We start from the raw sequence: 16,812 nt of genomic DNA, 5'->3' as shown, positions 1-16,812 counted from the left end.
TGGAATGGTAAGCATCACTAAATGAAGTTGACTACCAGCAGCCAAATTCCAGGCTAATGCGGAGGCATACTTTCTCACACACACACACACACACACACACACACACACACACACACACACACACACACACTCTGGTAAAGGAGCACACACATGCACACAGACTGGGAAAGTAGCACTCATGTGCACAAACTGGTGAAGTAGTGCACACATGGACACACAGACTCTGGTGATGCAGCACTCAGACTGATGAAGTAGATGTCATTCATAGTAAAAAACTAAATGGGAAAGCTGGTGTTAATTACTGACCCAGTAGTTTCATAGCAAAATGGAGTGGGTAAATTATTACAGTCAATGGTGAGTTTCCTATGATTTTGGAAACAGGACTGTGAAAAACTGCAAGATAGAATGGAAGCAAAAATAAAATAAAATCTCCTTCCACCCATCACCCTGCAAAGTTGCACAAAAAAATAACCTTGCAGTCTTTCCAGCACTTTTGTAGAAGAACAAAAAGTAGTCAAAGGACCAAAAGAAATGACTGTGATTAGACTAGTAAGATTTAATATTCAGTTCTTAACAGTGGTTCTTCAGCTAGCTTCAGGAACAATCTCTCATGGTTAACCTCTGTTCATAAGGTTCTGTTCAGTCTGTTGCTCCTGGTTCTCATTTGCTTGATTTGAGAAACCATCAAGTATTGTGTAAGGACATTAAAAGCATTTTTATGAAGGGGTACTCCAGAGGCATAAATAGGTGTGCCTGTGCCTTGGCAAGCCAGTGGTATTTCTGATTAGGGTCTAAGTGACATGTCTAAGTTAGGATGTCAGGACAGTGGATTTTGGTAAAATGTTAGGTCTGTTTTTAGAACCAATGACAATAAACTGAAAAAACCTGAGATATACTTGAAACAGTGAAAATTGAGTATAAGGAGAGGCTCAAAGCAGGCAACCCACCAAGCTGGGATCACTGAGACCTCGATGCCCTATGGCAAGGGGGACATAACTTATTCTGTAACTGCCCTGAATTGTGTAGCTCCTTGGTGTAGCAAGCTGAAAATTAGAAAGTATCTGCTTTGAATTTAAAAATAAAATAGTTGTAAATTAACAGTAATAAAATCTACCATGTATAGCAGTTGTATTTTATAGATCTGAAATTACTTTACAGTTCAATATTGCTTGAGTGGCATAGTTCATAAAACAGCAGATGTTCATATAACATATTTATATTTACTTTACACTCCCCATCCCCATTTTTGGTTTCCAATACCCTGCACATATTTATATTGCCATGACATAGCTTCACTGGAGAAACTCTCAGAGGAAAAGGAGACACCTGAGGTGATGTGTGAGGCCGCATGGGTTTGTGTGAAAAGCTTTTAGTGAGACATTTCTGCTAACATGATCAGCAATGAAACAATGTTGACTTTTAAACATTTAGTGCTGCTAGTAACCTATCAGGAATTTTGACTTGTTTGAATGGCCACAACTTCAGGTCCAGTTCAACTGGCTTTGTCATAAGATTTTAGTAGGGTAAGGGTGCCAGGAAATAAGATAATTTTAAGTCCCCTTCATGCTTCATTTATCTTAAGGTCCCTGGGTGCTGGTATGATGCCTAGTGGAAGTTAGGCTTTGACCCACATCAGGCTGCTATGGCACCAAGCTCCCAGTCATTCAGTAGGGGTCACTGGAGTACAGGGACACGTCATTGTCCCCTCTTTCCTTTATAACAAGGGACAAGTGTGTGGCAGTGTAAAATTCTACAGAAACTTGAGTGCCTGAGGATGCCCCAACACTTAGAGGCCTTGGACCTGGAGCTACTAACTATACATGTCTTGCAGAGTTCAGGCTTAATGCTTGGCCTGTTATTTAAAGCTGACTTAAGAAAATGTACATTGATATTCAAAATGGGGAAGTGTGTAACCCATCCTTTTCAAGACCATGGAATTAATTCATTGCTGATCCACTTCTGGTAAAACAGGATGTGAATACTGGAGGGAGAAGAGCTATTTCCTTTAAAGCAAACAGAGTAAGTCACTCTTTAACCAACTAGAAGTGAGGAACCAGAGGGACTTGACTCAGTATTAGATGATGTTAAATCTATTGAAGGCACTTTTAAATGAAATAAACAACCCCCCAGAAGTGGGGTGCACTGAATTTAACACAACTATTTTAGTTCAGTAAAACAACAGCTTGTAAAATAATCCCAAAATATAATGACAGACACATCTGTGTTTTTTGCCTTTAAATTTCCTTCAGCAAGAACACATGGGGGCAGCAGTTAGCTTCATGCTAATTTACTGCAGGAAGATGGAGCTCATCTGAATTTTACAGGGTATCAGTCCTAATTCCTCGGAGTCTCAGACTAGAAGAGACGTCCTATGCCTGACAAAGGGTGACTGCGCCCAAAAGCTTGCTAAGAACTTTTTTTCCCAGCTACTTAGTTGTTTAATAAAGATATCACATCTACCCAAAGAACCTTGCTGGCCTTAGTACTAACACATAATCTGCATTTGCTCCTGCCTCAAATGTTTGAGGAAGTTATTTCCTAAACTGTTCATTTAGTCTTTTTTAAATTCAGATTTGAATACATCATACAAGTAGAACTGAACTTTTCAGATACAGGCTGAATCTTTTCAACACTTAGTGATGATATAGTGGTAATAAACTCACTAATGCTGTCTTCACAGTTTTCTCTTCATTATGGTCACTTCATCCCATTTCTCCCTATGAGTTCTTGAGCCATTGATTGCTTTTCTGCTCTGCAGAAAGGCACAGAAAAAATGCAAAAAACTGTTCTGAGTTATACAAAACATGGAAGAAACTTACTCTGAAATTAATACACCCCACATTATTCCTGTCATCTGCAGGAGTTCCTTCTCAATATCAATTTGCTTATAAAAAGACACGTTTTGTTCTAATCATAATTCAGATGTAGATTCTAGCATCAAAATAAAAAATGCTATTCATCCCCAGTCTAATAGATTTGGGCCCTTCCTAGAGATAACTTTAAAGACCTTGCCTTGATTTTTCTTATTTGAGCAATTTTCTCAAACTCTTGTCCCAGTTTGAAGATTTTTGTAATTTTAAAGGCTCTCTCTGTTATAGTTTCATAGTTTCATAGTTTCTAGGGTCAGAAGGGACCTGAGCAGATCATCTAGTCCGACCCCCTGCCATGGCAGGAAAGAATACTGGGGTCAGACGACCCCAGCAAGATGTTCATCTAACCTCCCCTTAAAGACCCCCAGGATAGGGGCCAGCACCACTTCTCTTGGAAGCTGGTTCCAGATCCTAGCCGTCCTGACTGTGAAGTAGCGCCTCCTGATATCTAACCTAAACCTACCCTCTGCCAGCTTGTGACCGTTATTCCTTGTCACTCCTGGCGGTGCTCGGGGAAACAGTGACTCGGGGGAACAAAACCTTTGTGTCTACTATCTCTTCTTTGTTTTGCCCTTATATCATCTGTTGCTTGTGTCATCTGTTGCTTGCCCTTATATCATCATCTGCTTGCATAGTGGTCACTGCATCCCCATCCAGACTGACTGTTTTTGGGGCTTTGGTTAACCTGCCTATTTTCCTCTCGGCAAAGCTCCTAGAAATGAAAAAGAGGGCACTGTGTAAGTTCTTGTATTTGCTACCAGTAATGGTCACTGTTTAGATTTCTAGGGTACTTGAGGTAGAACATTTTCAGTGGAAGGACCTTGGTCATAATAAATAAGACTGACCCAAAAGTATATCTAAACCTAAATGTAAGGCACATTTTTTCATAGATTCATGGACACTAGGGTTGGAAGGGACCTCAGAAGATCATCAAGTCAAACCCCCTGCCCCTTGACTTTAAAAGTCATGGTAAGGGTTGTTACAATACAGCTTAATTTCCCCATGAAATCCTAGTGACCTACAAAGTGAAGCCTATGAAGAAAAATATGCATAGCCCAGAGCAAAGTGCAGATTCAGAATGTCATCTGGACTGGACAGTTCTAGCCTCCTGTCAAGATGTCATTTCTCACCTGATTGTTGTATATATTCCTCATAATTTTCACTGGAAATGAGTTTGCAGGCTCCAAGCTAGAGATCAGATAAAGGAGATTTCTGCATCAACATGAATATCCACATCTACTGGGATGAAATACTGTTGTTTAGACAGCTAAACCTTGACAACTTTTATTTAAATATGTATTGACTATGTAGCACAGAGGAGGAACAAGCAACAGATGATATAAGGGCAAAACAAAGAAGAGATAGTAGACACAAAGGTTTTGTTTCTATTTATTTTACCACAATACTGAAAGGAGATACATACAGTATATGCCCTGGAAATTGATAGCCCCAAACTTGGTCACTAAATACAAAGTATTTTTATAATAGTATATTTATATACTAAAGTATATTTTTAGAATAGGAGGACATATTAAAATGAAGAATTGAAATGAGTAGTGTACATGTGGAAAAGACAAAAATGAACTTGTGCAAGGTAAAAAGTTACATAATTCCAATGATATAATCCACTTCCTACTATTCCAGTCAATTTACAAACCAGACTTTTAAGTTTCCCAAATAAATAAATATGGTAGCTCCTGTATCACTCAGACATATGTGCAGATACATGCATATGTGCATGTGCGTTTGTGTCTGCATGCGTGTGAGAGAGCACCAGAGAGAGAGAGAGAGAGAGAGAAAGTAACTGAATGAGAGCAAGAGAGAGTGCATTAATGGTCACTCATTAATACTCCTTAAAACAAAGTAGTTGCCAGTTCAAGCTCTTTATTTTCTAGCTGTCTCATTTTACTCTTTTTTTAATCAGCATTTATTTTGACAACTTCTCTTCATTAACTGCAGTGATAATAACCAACATGTGGCTACTTCTGAGACACTTGCAGACATTGCACTACTGGAACTACATTTATTATCTTTTTGTATCTTTTTTTGCAAGCAGTTTGCTTCAGAAAACAATGTGGGTTTTTTTTAAATGAATAGCTGTGGAAATATTCACAAGGTTTAAAAATATGCTTGCTGAACTACATTCTCCTTAGGGCTCTCAAGTAAGAAAACTGTGGTTCTCTACTGAAGTGTCAAAACATTAGAAAGGAAGGATGTAGAGAAATGTAAATGTTGGTTTCTTATGATGGACCTGATCGAAAACCCATTGAAGACAATAGGAACGTAAATTGGTTTCGAGAGTACAATGAAACATTAAACAGTCCTTTGCAATAAAGCAGCATAGGAAAAAGGACTGCTCAGATAATTCCAATGCGAACATCAGCGTGGGTCTAAATCAAAGGAGAACATCCACCAGAAAACACCACACACTCCTTCAAGCTGGGATAACAGTTTGAAAACACTACACCAGTAAACCAGAAGACAAGAACTACTGCTTTCCTGATTTGGTGCAAAGACAGATAGGGGAATATTGAGAACCAGTAGCAAATCTCAAGATTTTTCAAAAGAGATTGTCCCGGTGAAACCCAAAGGCACTTGCAGAGTGATGGAGGAAGAGAAAGGATACAGCAGATCATTTAAACAATAGAGATGTCTGTTCCACTGGTTCAGTGCTGAAGCTAATGATGCACAGTTAGTGTCAGGCTTTATAAATCAGGTGGCCCAACCTAAATTTTTAGAATTGCTTATTAAGGTTATTTCTCTAACTTAGAGCTGTCCAACTTCTGGAGGGAAGGGAGTCACATGTCCCATGGGCTGTGTGCTGCAGTGGTGGTCCTCCTGGGGTCTCCTTTGCTGTATGAGCAGCCCTCTTCCGCACCTCACTGCATGCACCCTGGCTCTGCTGCCAGTCACGTATGCAGCCTGGACAGCCTTGTTCCGCTCCTGCCTGCACGTAATGGCTGCATGCAAAGCATGGGCAGCAAAGACTCCTCCATGACCACCATTCCACTGTCCCACTCTGCCCCAGGACCACAGCAGGAAGCAGAAGCCGGAAGAGAGAGGAGAAGCCTAAAGCCCCTGACCACCATAGCACCATAATAATATTATGGCCAGACAGGGGCATCACACATGGCCTATAGGGCTGCCAGTTGGACAACCTCTGTACTACTCTTAGGCAGCAAGTGGCAGATCTGGGACTGGAACCCAAGTCACAGTCCACTGCCCTGACTAATACAATCATGTCATTCTAACTAGAGCATCACTTTGAAGTGTCCTTGAATTAGGCCACATTGGAGATAATTTTCCTGAATTTCATTCCCACCCCACTGCGGCAATGCTAAAGCACTAAATTCTGCTCAAGGCAAGAGGTCAATACAACTTGCTGAATGATTATGCATCTTACTGATCTATACCAGTCAGGTTTTTATAAAGCGACACTAGTGCCTACACACATTTGGGAGGACGGGCTTTGATTCACAGCTTCAGATCATGACACAGGAACAGAGATTTTGTAAGTAAAATCACATAACTGCATTCCATCACCCTAATATTTGAAGGTGCAGTTGCTAGCACAGGTGCTCCCTCCCCAACTCAGAGTCTGTACCGGGCTGTGGACAAATACTACAAACCCATGTTTGGGTTTCTTGGGATCAGTACTACTTATTTCTTTTATCCAAGGGTACCCTGGTTCAGTTAGCAGTAGTAACCAACATCAGCAGTCAGATCCAAATTATGAGCCAGATATTGCCATCTTCACTCAACAGATGTAATACCTTATACACTGTTCTTTGCAGCCAGCAAGCCCCCAGAGCAAGAAGACAAGTGAGACCATTAGGATCAGACCCCATAATAATTCTAGAAATGAGAGAATAAGAATCTCCCTTTCATCCCACTTTCCCCACTACACACACTAAAGTTTTTAAACATAGCTTATCTAAAGAGGCATAGTGAGGTCATTCAGTTCCCACGCCAGGGGGAGGGCATATGCCACCTGCTGTAGAACAGGTGGGAAGGAGGGGAAAAGGAAGGAAAGTCTTACCTTCCTGGGTTCTCGGCACAGGGAAAACAACTGCTGCTGCCTTCCCTGTGCAGACAGCTTGAGCAGCAATGGCAGAGAGGGAGAGAGAATCCAGCACAGGAGCCCCATGCCATGAGCTCCCTGGAAATCACCCCTAGGAGGCTGTTCTCCCCTCCCCAGATATGCTACTGGGGCAAGGGCTGAGCCTGTTGTGAGAAAAAAAAACCAGCGGATACAGGAGCACCATTTTACTCACCGCCCCCCCGCCACACACACACCTCCAGATGAGCTGCTGGGTGCATGTTCCATAAATACTGCTTTGCACCAGTAGGAGCACAATATTATATTGACCATGGGTAGGAGTAGTGAGACATGCTAAATCAGCATGTTTCCAAGATGCCCTAAATCCTCCCTTTTCTTGGCTTGCAGGGACTCTATCATCCTGCCTCAAGTATCAGGAATGAAGTACATGTGCGTGCAAAGTACATTTGAATGGGCATGTTGCCCAACTATTATAGCCTTTGTTCTACAAGGCAGAAGAATCCAGGTAGCATCTCCCTTCACTTTATAAATACTGCAGGAAAGAAGAGGCCTACCAAACTTTGGGAGGAGAAAGGGGGTGCTAGAGTAAAACTTCCTTCTAGAGCAATGATTCTCAACCAGGGTGATGCAGCATCCTGAGGTGCCTGGAGATAAGTTCAAGGGTGCTACGGGGTGCCAGACAATGTAATCACTGCAAGGCAGGCAGACATGATTCACTAGGTAACCCAGAGATCTCAAATAGAAATCCATAGTGTTAAAAGTATTGTGCCTGTCAGTCTTTCCAAGAGACAATTCTCCTACTGTTTTTCCGTAGTCAAAACTGGAGTGAAAACTAGGACCCGACTTTTTCTGAGGGGTGCCTTGGGTCTAAAGAGATTGAGAACCACTGTTCAAGAGGAAAGATTAGACGCTAGCTTCAAAACATACTGCTATAAAGGACTGGGGACAATGCTCTTGTTTTCTTTACCACCTTTCTTTCTTTTTATGGCAGGAGAGCTCTTATTTTTTCAGGGATGGAATCTTAATAAGAGGCACCCCTGTTGCAGTTTTCCTTTCTTATCTATAGCAAGTGACTGGTACATGAAGCACAGCTCCATACCCCCAAACCAATTTGTACAGAGGAAGCTACAGCATTTCAAAGACCCTGTGATCCTTGCCTTGCCTTGCCTGCATGTTGGTCATTTACACCTATGCAGACAATAACAAGAGGGTACCATGCCAGAGTTATTTCATTTTAATGGATAGAAGTGACACTATTACAGGAACCGACTTGGGGAACCTGTTCATGTTCAAGATAAAAGCTTCATTGTTATACCCTCTCAGAAGTTGGGCAGAACTTTTAGGAAGAAGATTAGAGCATTATGGAAGGATGAGGGAGGAAGAAACTTCCACTAATTCTTTCCTAAATTGGAAAAGAAATATTGTATTGAGTTATTCCTCAGTTTAAAAAGAGGTAGCCATATCACCATTTTATGATTTTGTAAGCAAGAAATCCATAGAATGTGTACAGACTTCACTGTTCAGTGTTTCAGAGCTTAATAAGTTACTTGAATATACTATTTTGAGATAGGCTTGAGAGAACAGAAGATCGCACAGAGCTCTCTCAGGGGAAGCTTCCAGGTCAGTATGTAGGAATTAGCCTCTCACTGTTTCATATACATATATTGTAGTGCAGCTGATATTGTTCATGGTACATTCCTAAGAGAAAGAGGAAGAGAAAGAGGAGGAGAAGGGTTATCACAAGACAAATCGAGAAATATTTCCATATACGGATTGATGAATATTGCCACAAAGGGCTTCAAAATGGTCTCTAGCAACATTGCAACTTCAGTATTAGATCTTTCTTCACCACTGACATTTTCCTTCCGATTACAGAAAAGTTGCTATTGGTCTTTGCTAGATGAGGAATGCTAAAAAGGTTACTGAAGACCCATTTGTTTTAGTGACCTAATATCAAGAAAGAACTCACCATCACCACTTTCCCATCTATTATTTTCCTTTTCATTGTAGTCTCTTTTCCATCCCACTTTTGCACCTGAATCAATGAGCCCTCATCCAAGGTCACAAGACTCTACAAGAGACCAAGTAAATTAAGGTGCTGAACCCACTTTTTCTAGATTAGAAGCAATTCAACCAACTAACAGCTTCCAGTTTGCTGGGCAGGGGAGAATAGGAAGGACTGATGGTAGTGGTAGTGGTGGTGGTTGTTGTAGTATAGCGAACATCACTTTAACCTCCACCTCTTCCCCTCCCCTCCCAAAATCCTTTCCGTGGCTTTTCTATTATCCACTATGGTTTCCTCAAACTCTTCTCCCGCTTTGAAGGAAATCTCAGTATTTTCGAAAGTGCTCTTTGTCTTGTTAGTTATCACATCTCCATCAGTGTTGATGGTCACACTGGGTTTTGTCAGGCTGCCTAGTCTTCTGGTGGCTAAACCCACACCTCTATGTCAGGCAAGATTTTACATTTTATTCTTATTTGTGTCTAGGTCACGATTCATTGAAAAGAGGAAAAGTAGGGTTGGTCTCTTCTTTACCTCAGATCTCTTCTCCAGAGGCTTGTTACTATGTTATTTACACCCTGTTTCAGGGGAAACAGGGATTTCTATGAAATATTAGAAAGTAAGAGCAGCATTACAAGTGCATTATCTCTTGGAGAGAAGTGGTATAGGAGAAGGCACAGAAAAAGCACAAGTCATTCTTCCTTATGGAGGTGAAGTCTAGAACCAGGGTTCTAGTTCCCAAACTATAATGGAAGTTTTGCATCAGGGAGTAGTTTTCACATGCAAACTATTTGTATGTCAAAACAGAAAAAGGCTTGTTTATTAGTTTACAACTAGTTTAAAAAGGAGCTCTATTTCCTCTAGATTTAGATTAAAAGCTACATGGGATATGAATTGGCACCTTTGAACATTCATTTTGTGGGCAAGTCTTGAATACAGAATAACTACTGTAACTCAGCTCTCCAGAGAGGCAGGGTGAATTCTTTGTCCAAGCATTGTATTTTTCTAAATTAAATATATGAAAAAAGGCTATAAGGGACCTCAGGAGGTCATCTAGTCAAGACTTCTACTTAAACACCTCATTCAACTGCTTAATCTCACCAGCTGTTAAATTCCAGAGTTTAAAGACTCCACAGCCCCTATGTAATCAGTTCTGTTAGCAAAATAAGCTCTAAACTAGTTCATAAAAAAACCCCTCAGAAAGTCAACTCTTACTGTATTTAATACACTTTAACCACAAACAAGCACACTGGATACTGATATATCATCCTGGCTCTTTCATCTTGCAAAGCCAACTTTAACCCAGAAACAGCTATCCAGGTCCTCATCAGAAGTAGTTGAAGGGCTACAGATAGATGCTTACATCACAGAGCCTTTCTCCCATTTCCATATATAGTTTTGACTTGCATCCACTTCAAAATAAGGAACAAAGCACAGAGCTCCCCAAGGGCAATATTACTAAATGTAGGAACAAAGTTCATCTGAAGCATATCTTTTGCAGCCCTTTCCCTGACACACACATTTAGCATGTCTCACTCCAATTCTTTCATATAGTCATCAAGTTTTTCACTGGAGCTGAGCTTCCAAGTGCCTACATACACATGATTCAGGAATCACAGAGGAGTCACAGAGCAAGCAGTTCTCAAAAGAAGACTAGACAAACAGCACAAACTGCAAAGCCCTTGAAAATTTCCTTTGAAAGATGACCTGAACATGTGACTCTCAGAGAAGGCCAATCAGAAAAGACATCAAGTACTCAGACTTTCAATTGTATTTCTTGTATGCCAAACCCAAAGCCAGGATATACAGTAAAACTGAAAACTTAGCTTCTCTTAAAACAGACAAGTCACCCTCCCCAGATAATGGCAGCAAAGTCTTTAAGGCACAGTTACTAGTTCAAGAATGCAATTGCCTCAAGTAATCATAATATTTCTTAAAATTCTTTTTTATAAAGCCAGTGCTCACCACCAGTATACCTGGAGTCACATGCTGCTTATCTTCTATTGCTATGCTGGCTCTACAGCAACCAGCTTTCCCACTGGTAACATTTGGAACCATTGTCTAAATCAGGGGTTGGCAACCTCTGGCATGCATGCCAAGCATGGCACTGAGGCCTTTTTCCTCAGCATGTGCCAGGGCTGGGGGGTAGTGGCTGTTTGCAGCCTCCCAGCTGCAGCCAGCCTCGGTTCTGGGTAGCTGCTGCCAGCTGGGAGCCCGGCTGCTCCCGGCAGGTGACTGGGAGGCTGCAAGCCCTGCTGGGAGCAGCCTAGGCACCATGGCTGGCTACAGCCGGGAAGCTACAAACAGCTGCTGCCTCCCAGCCCCAGGCCGCAACGGGTGCAGTGCCAGCACCTGCTGCCTTCCCGGGGCCGGGAGACAACGGGGCGAGGAGCAAGGAGGCAGCAGCTGTTTGTAGCCTCCTGGCTGCAGCTGGTCCAGGTTCTGTGTAGCTGCTGGTAGTCATGGAGCCTGGGCTGGGAGGCTGAGGCAGCAGGGTGGGGAGCCTGAGCCTGCAGCAAGCAGCCTGCCCCTGTCCCATGCAGGGATCTGGGAGGCCCCCCAGGAGTGTGCACAGTGGCAGGGAGCCAGCCGTACACCCCCTGCCCCCTGGACAAGTTGCCAGTGGCCCCCATCCTGCTCCCTGCCAGGGCTCTGTGGCTATGCATTCCAGCCCTGAGCCCCATACCCCAGGCACTGCCTAGCTGGGCAGCAGCCCCAGCCCTTCCCAACTCACTGCCTCCCTTCCTATGGAACCTTAACTCTCCCTTTGCCCCCAGACTTACCTGTGGGATACCATATACATGCACATGGTGCTCCCTGCCTGACTGCCCTCCTCCCACTCCCTCCAGCCGCTTGCTGGCTGAAACTGCCAGCCTGCAGACAGGTCTTTGCAAAAGTGCAAAATCCATGTGTTTCTCTATTAAAATGAAAAGTTTGCATTTTTCTCAGGTAAAAGAGGAAATCTATGTTTTTCTGTTTTTCCATGGGAAATGGAATATCCATAACCTGTATCCCTGATGATCCCTCAGCAACCCCCCTAGAGATGCAGAAATTACCCAGTGAATGGAGCTACATTCCATTTCCACCTAAGAAAACCACTATTTCCCATAGCCAGTCTTCCTTAGAACAAAGATCTGCTAACAAATGCACCCAGGCAGTACTGGCTTCAAAGGGGGAGTGTCTCATTAGGGAAGTCCCTCTAGACCTGTACCCCTCCTGTCTCCCCAGTGCACTAGACACCCTCTCTTCTCTCTCATCAAAATTCATTTCTTCCATGGAGTCTAGATATTCTTTATGAACTCAGTGACTTCAGTTTTGCAGGAGGTCAAACTAAATGATTATAAAGGTCCATTCTGACCTTTAAATCCAAGACTCTAACTATGTTTGTTCAATAAAGAGAAGAGAAATACAACAGGAGGGAGAGGAAAGAGAATAATTCTCTGTGGCTGAAAACCTTCCTGAGCACAAAGCTGTTCAATTAATTTTCTTCCAATGCAGAATATTTTTGAATGACAAAACAATGAAACACTAACAAGACCGTGATCTTTGTGCCAGTGAGGATAAATGAATAATAGCATTCTGACCTACTGAGAAGGGGGGAAAAAAGCAAAACCCTAGTTAACTGGAGCTGTCTCACCATTGGTCAACCCAGAGGATGACATGGCTAGACCTCCTTTTTAAACTGACGGACGTGTTTCACTTCATACCACTCTCCTGTCAATTGATTTTCTCTTTTGGGGGGAGTACCCACCCCAGCTTGCTTAGCAGAATGTGTGAGCACCTTGTGGGAACATGGAAACTCCTTTCCAGTGAGAACTTTGAGGACTACATGAGAGAGCTGGGTGAGAAATGTTATTTGGGGTTACATTTGGCTTTATTCGGAGCTCCTTAGATGAGGAATGTTGAGTGTGCACTTTACTCCAGTTATCCTCTCCCTGATTTAGAACTTTGCTGTACAGCTTATTAAGGAGGTTTTGTCTACTACGCCAACTTAATTGGACTGTCTTAAACTATGAAGCTTGTGGGAAATGTAACTGCCTGCTTAGCGAGGTCAGGCTTTTGTGCTGTCGGAAGAAATGGACTGGAAGAAACTGTTGAACTGTAGCTTTTAGATATGCCTCCCACCTAGAAACACTAGCTCATGCTCTTTTATTTTATTTTTGCTGGGGGGGGGAAGCAGAACATACTTTCTGCCTACCTTTTGTATCTCCAATGTCTCTATAGTCAAATAGGATAGGACCTCAGCTTTGCACTCTGGAAAAGAGACAGCACTGTTATTAAACATCTTAATGCTGATACTGGAGTACTGGACCTTGTGGTTCTCTTACTTACCAAAATACAGGAAACTCCATTCAGACTTGAGAGTGGCTGGCTGGTGTGTATTGTCATCATTAATTGCATGGCTTCTAGAGAGCTGTGAATGAGATGGGTAATATGTTTCTTTAAAGTTACAAACTCCAGGTAAAATGGTTTAAAAGTATGCTTACCGACTGAATGCAGTTAGTTAGCAACTCAAAACAAACTAACAAATCAGGCTTTTGTATGCAGGGTGAGGTAAAACTTTGAAGTGAGACTCAGTGTTAATACTCTTAGTGAGACTCTCAAAGTTTACCTTATATTTTCATGGGGGGGGGCACATATTGCTGGCTTCTCTTCACCAGTTCAAACTGTTAGGATACATACTACAGACCTATTTGTGTTGGATAGCTTTTGAAAAGCTCTGGTGCTTACATATTAATCATGCCATGAATATAGTATAACTTGGTGAAACTGACTGTAGCTATCAGGGTTTTTGGCATATGCAAACAAATGTCTGAGCCCTCTGTATTAGTCTCCTACTAGGCTTTAGAAAAGTGCTTTGCTATTGTTAATAGTAGTGCACATAATATCCTGACCTCATACCGCACAGATTGGTTTGGGACTCTCCCTGACAGTCAATTGTTTAATGACTGCTTCTGAGAAGCAGTTTTTGGGTGGAAATGTAATTTCTGACCTCTGCCCCATTCATTGATGGAAATGTTATACTAGGTAAGAGGATGCTTTGGAAGGAAGTAATTAACTTGGTGTCCTGTCCAATTTACAGGTGTTGGATTTGCTACCAGGAAAATGGCAGGTGTAGCCAAACCAAATGTAATCATAAGCATCAATGGGGATGTGATAACTATCAAAACAGAGAGCACCTTCAAAAATACAGAGATTTCCTTCAGGCTGGGTGAAGAGTTTGAGGAAACCACAGCAGATGACAGAAGAGTCAGGGTAAGTGCAAGTATTTCTAAGACTATGGGATGAGAGATGATTTGAATCTCACTTCAGGTTAGCATCACAAGTGCCTTGCAAAGTTAAAAATGTACCTAGTCAACTGTGTTAAGTTACTGTGGGACTTGTATGCAAATCTTTTTTGCCTGTAGGATCCTGGATAAAAAGGGGCATCTTATTTGTTTCTGCAGAGTATCGTAACACTAGAGGGTGGCACGCTGAAGCAGTTACAGAAATGGGATGGAAAGGAGACCACAATAAAGAGAAAACTGGTTGATGGAAACTTACTGGTGGTGAGTCTGCTACTATTTGTAGCATGACATGGTAAACTGTCATTGGATTACTAATGCTGGAGGGCAGGGAGAAGGAAACCCTGGCCTCCAATAAAGTAAGAGGTAACTCAGAACTCAGCCCTGTTGGCACTGGAAAATTTTCAAAGATGTTTGCATTCATCTTGTAAAAAGAATGGGCAAAGAAAGCAATTTTTCATACATGGTGAAATCCCTAGCACTTGACCTTCCCTTGGTCTACATTGGGACCAAGTTAAACTTTCTAAACTTGGGCAGAGAATAAAACTCTTTTCCTCCCCCCTGGGTTTCAACGAAGCAACAATGTTCATATTGGAGTGAAAAATGGTACTCAATTTAATTCTTTACTAAAATTATGAGAAGCTGGAATGTCCACGTGTAACATGAACATGGGAGGTATCCCTGTTAGGAGAGAAAGGGAAGAAGGGGTGTGTTAACAACAATTTCCAATACTACATTGTTCCATGGAAAAATGCAGTGTTTTGTGACTTATACTGTACCTCAAACTAACATGGAAGGGGGGGAACTGAACAGGACAAGGGTCTTGGTGTGGCTGGTCCCTCACTGCTCTAAAGATAGTCAAAATTTTGACACAAGAATTCATTAGAACTGACAGTCTCTAATAGTGCTGTAAAGCCAGGATGGCTTCCCACAATACCCTCAGAATCACTTTCACCACAGGGCTAGCCTAATGTTGCAATGATTTGCAAGTTTGCTTCATGATTCAGCATTATAATAAGCTGACTATTGGTGATGCATGATTTGTCACTGGCTTGTGATTGTGATAGTGATTCTCTGCAGTTTTCCTTTGATTTTTTGTTTGTTTTGTTTTTCTTTTAATTCCCTGCTAGAAAATAAAAGTTTTTGGTAACTCTAAATCCAGCACTAGAATTAAAAATGTACTGGCAACTTCTATTGTAAGTCAGCCTACTGCAACCTGTGCACCAAAAGCTAAAAAACTAATTCTGTGAATAGGCTGGGCAGGGGAGAGAGGAAAAACCTGTTCTGAAAGGTACTAAAAGGTTTATGGCGACACACAGGAGACTGTGGACTGTAGCTGAAGCATCAGCATTAATAATGTCCAATTTTGGGAACCGCACTTAAAAAGATGACAAATGGGAACATTTAAACTGTAGTAAGAATAAAAAATTATGAGGAAAAGCTGATGGAATTGCCTTTTTAGTCTGGAAAAGTTGACTGGGTTGGAAACAACAGCAGTTCCTTCTTCTCCCTTATCACCCCTGCCCCTTGCTGTCCAAATAATCTTCTGGCATGCAAAGGATGCAAATAAAGAGACTGGAGAAGGAACAGGAAATCTGCCGCCCTTAACAGAAGATCTAGGCTGGGTGTCAAGTACACAAGGGGTGAAATGTAAGGAGTGAAAACACAAAAAGAAGCTGCCAAAGGATACTGAGAGATCCATCACTGGAGCCTTTTTAAGAAAATTGTTAGAGGGGAGTTTTATATAAGGAGACTGTCTTGATAGAAGGGCTTGACCTAGATTTTTGTGTCCCTCTTTAGCCTCTTTCCTTGATCCTGTACTTGGAACTCTGAAGAATAAAGCATGCATCTCTTAAATGGCATTTAGCTAGTAATTGCTTGAAGCGAACAGAAAAGCGCTTATCTAAATCCTAGTACGAGGCCTCTCAATTTTTCACCAATTTGTCTAATAACTTCAATATGTCTTCCTTCTAGGAGTGTTCCATGAACCATGTTACCAGCACCAGGGTTTATGAGAAGGTTTCTTCATGAACTCCCAACCATCTTCACACCAGTTGTGGAGTACCAAGTTGTTTTTAAGGAGCAAAGCTCCACAAATTGGCTGCTTTTCAAACTGGTTTACAGATCTACTCCAAATAAAATAGATTATTGTAACTGCTGTGCTTTTAGAATAATAATAATAATAATAATAATAAAAAAAAAATAATTCAGCTGTTTGGAAAAAGTATCTTGGAGTTTGTCCAGTATGGTCTAAGCTGCAGAATGGGTCTCGCAGAAGAGTGGGAGGAGTTCAACTTGGCAGTGTATGGTATCGAAACACGGGTCCACCTCACTGCTGAACAACTGGACTGGAAACCGGTTGAGTCATTTACTGTCAAAGTACAAACCCAAACTTGTGTCTTCTGTTCCCTTAACAGAGCTGGCCCCTGAGGCAACTTCTTAACCCCTGTCTCTGTTTCTTGATGCCTGCCAGCTATGCTGAAATACTTGCCAAGATAACTTTCAAAATTGCCTCGCCTCCTGCTGCCCTTTGCACTTTTCTGGTTGTCTAAACCCCTCCTGAGCTTAATTCTGTCTTTTTAAAAATCTGTGTCT

The 16,812-nt window shown here is 41.9% G+C and overlaps 2 protein-coding genes across 2 annotated transcripts; one reads left to right on the top strand and one right to left on the bottom strand.

Moving 5' to 3' along the window:
* Positions 1-2,674: 2,674 nt before the first annotated feature.
* On the bottom strand, positions 2,675-10,545 carry LOC149869389 (myelin P2 protein-like; the record flags this gene model as incomplete). Its single annotated transcript, XM_090037701.1, has 5 exons — positions 2,675-2,752; positions 8,578-8,628; positions 8,900-8,999; positions 9,171-9,374; positions 10,469-10,545. Coding segments are annotated over 5 exons (510 nt in total), but the record flags the coding sequence as incomplete, so codon positions are not given.
* A 2,073-nt stretch (positions 10,546-12,618) lies between these two features.
* Positions 12,619-16,427, top strand: LOC149869388 (fatty acid-binding protein, adipocyte-like). Its single transcript, XM_090037346.1, has 4 exons — positions 12,619-12,774; positions 14,016-14,188; positions 14,380-14,481; positions 16,192-16,427. Exons 1-4 carry the CDS (start codon positions 12,702-12,704, stop codon positions 16,246-16,248), a joined length of 405 nt encoding a protein of 134 aa, XP_089893472.1. The 5' UTR covers positions 12,619-12,701; the 3' UTR covers positions 16,249-16,427.
* The last annotated feature ends 385 nt before the right edge of the window (positions 16,428-16,812 follow it).

The sequence above is a fragment of the Crocodylus siamensis genome, chromosome 3, assembly GCF_052110815.1.
Source record: "Crocodylus siamensis isolate JL-2025a chromosome 3, ASM5211081v1, whole genome shotgun sequence".
NCBI classification, from domain to species: domain Eukaryota; kingdom Metazoa; phylum Chordata; order Crocodylia; family Crocodylidae; genus Crocodylus; species Crocodylus siamensis.
This window is presented reverse-complemented; position numbering and strand designations above follow the sequence as displayed.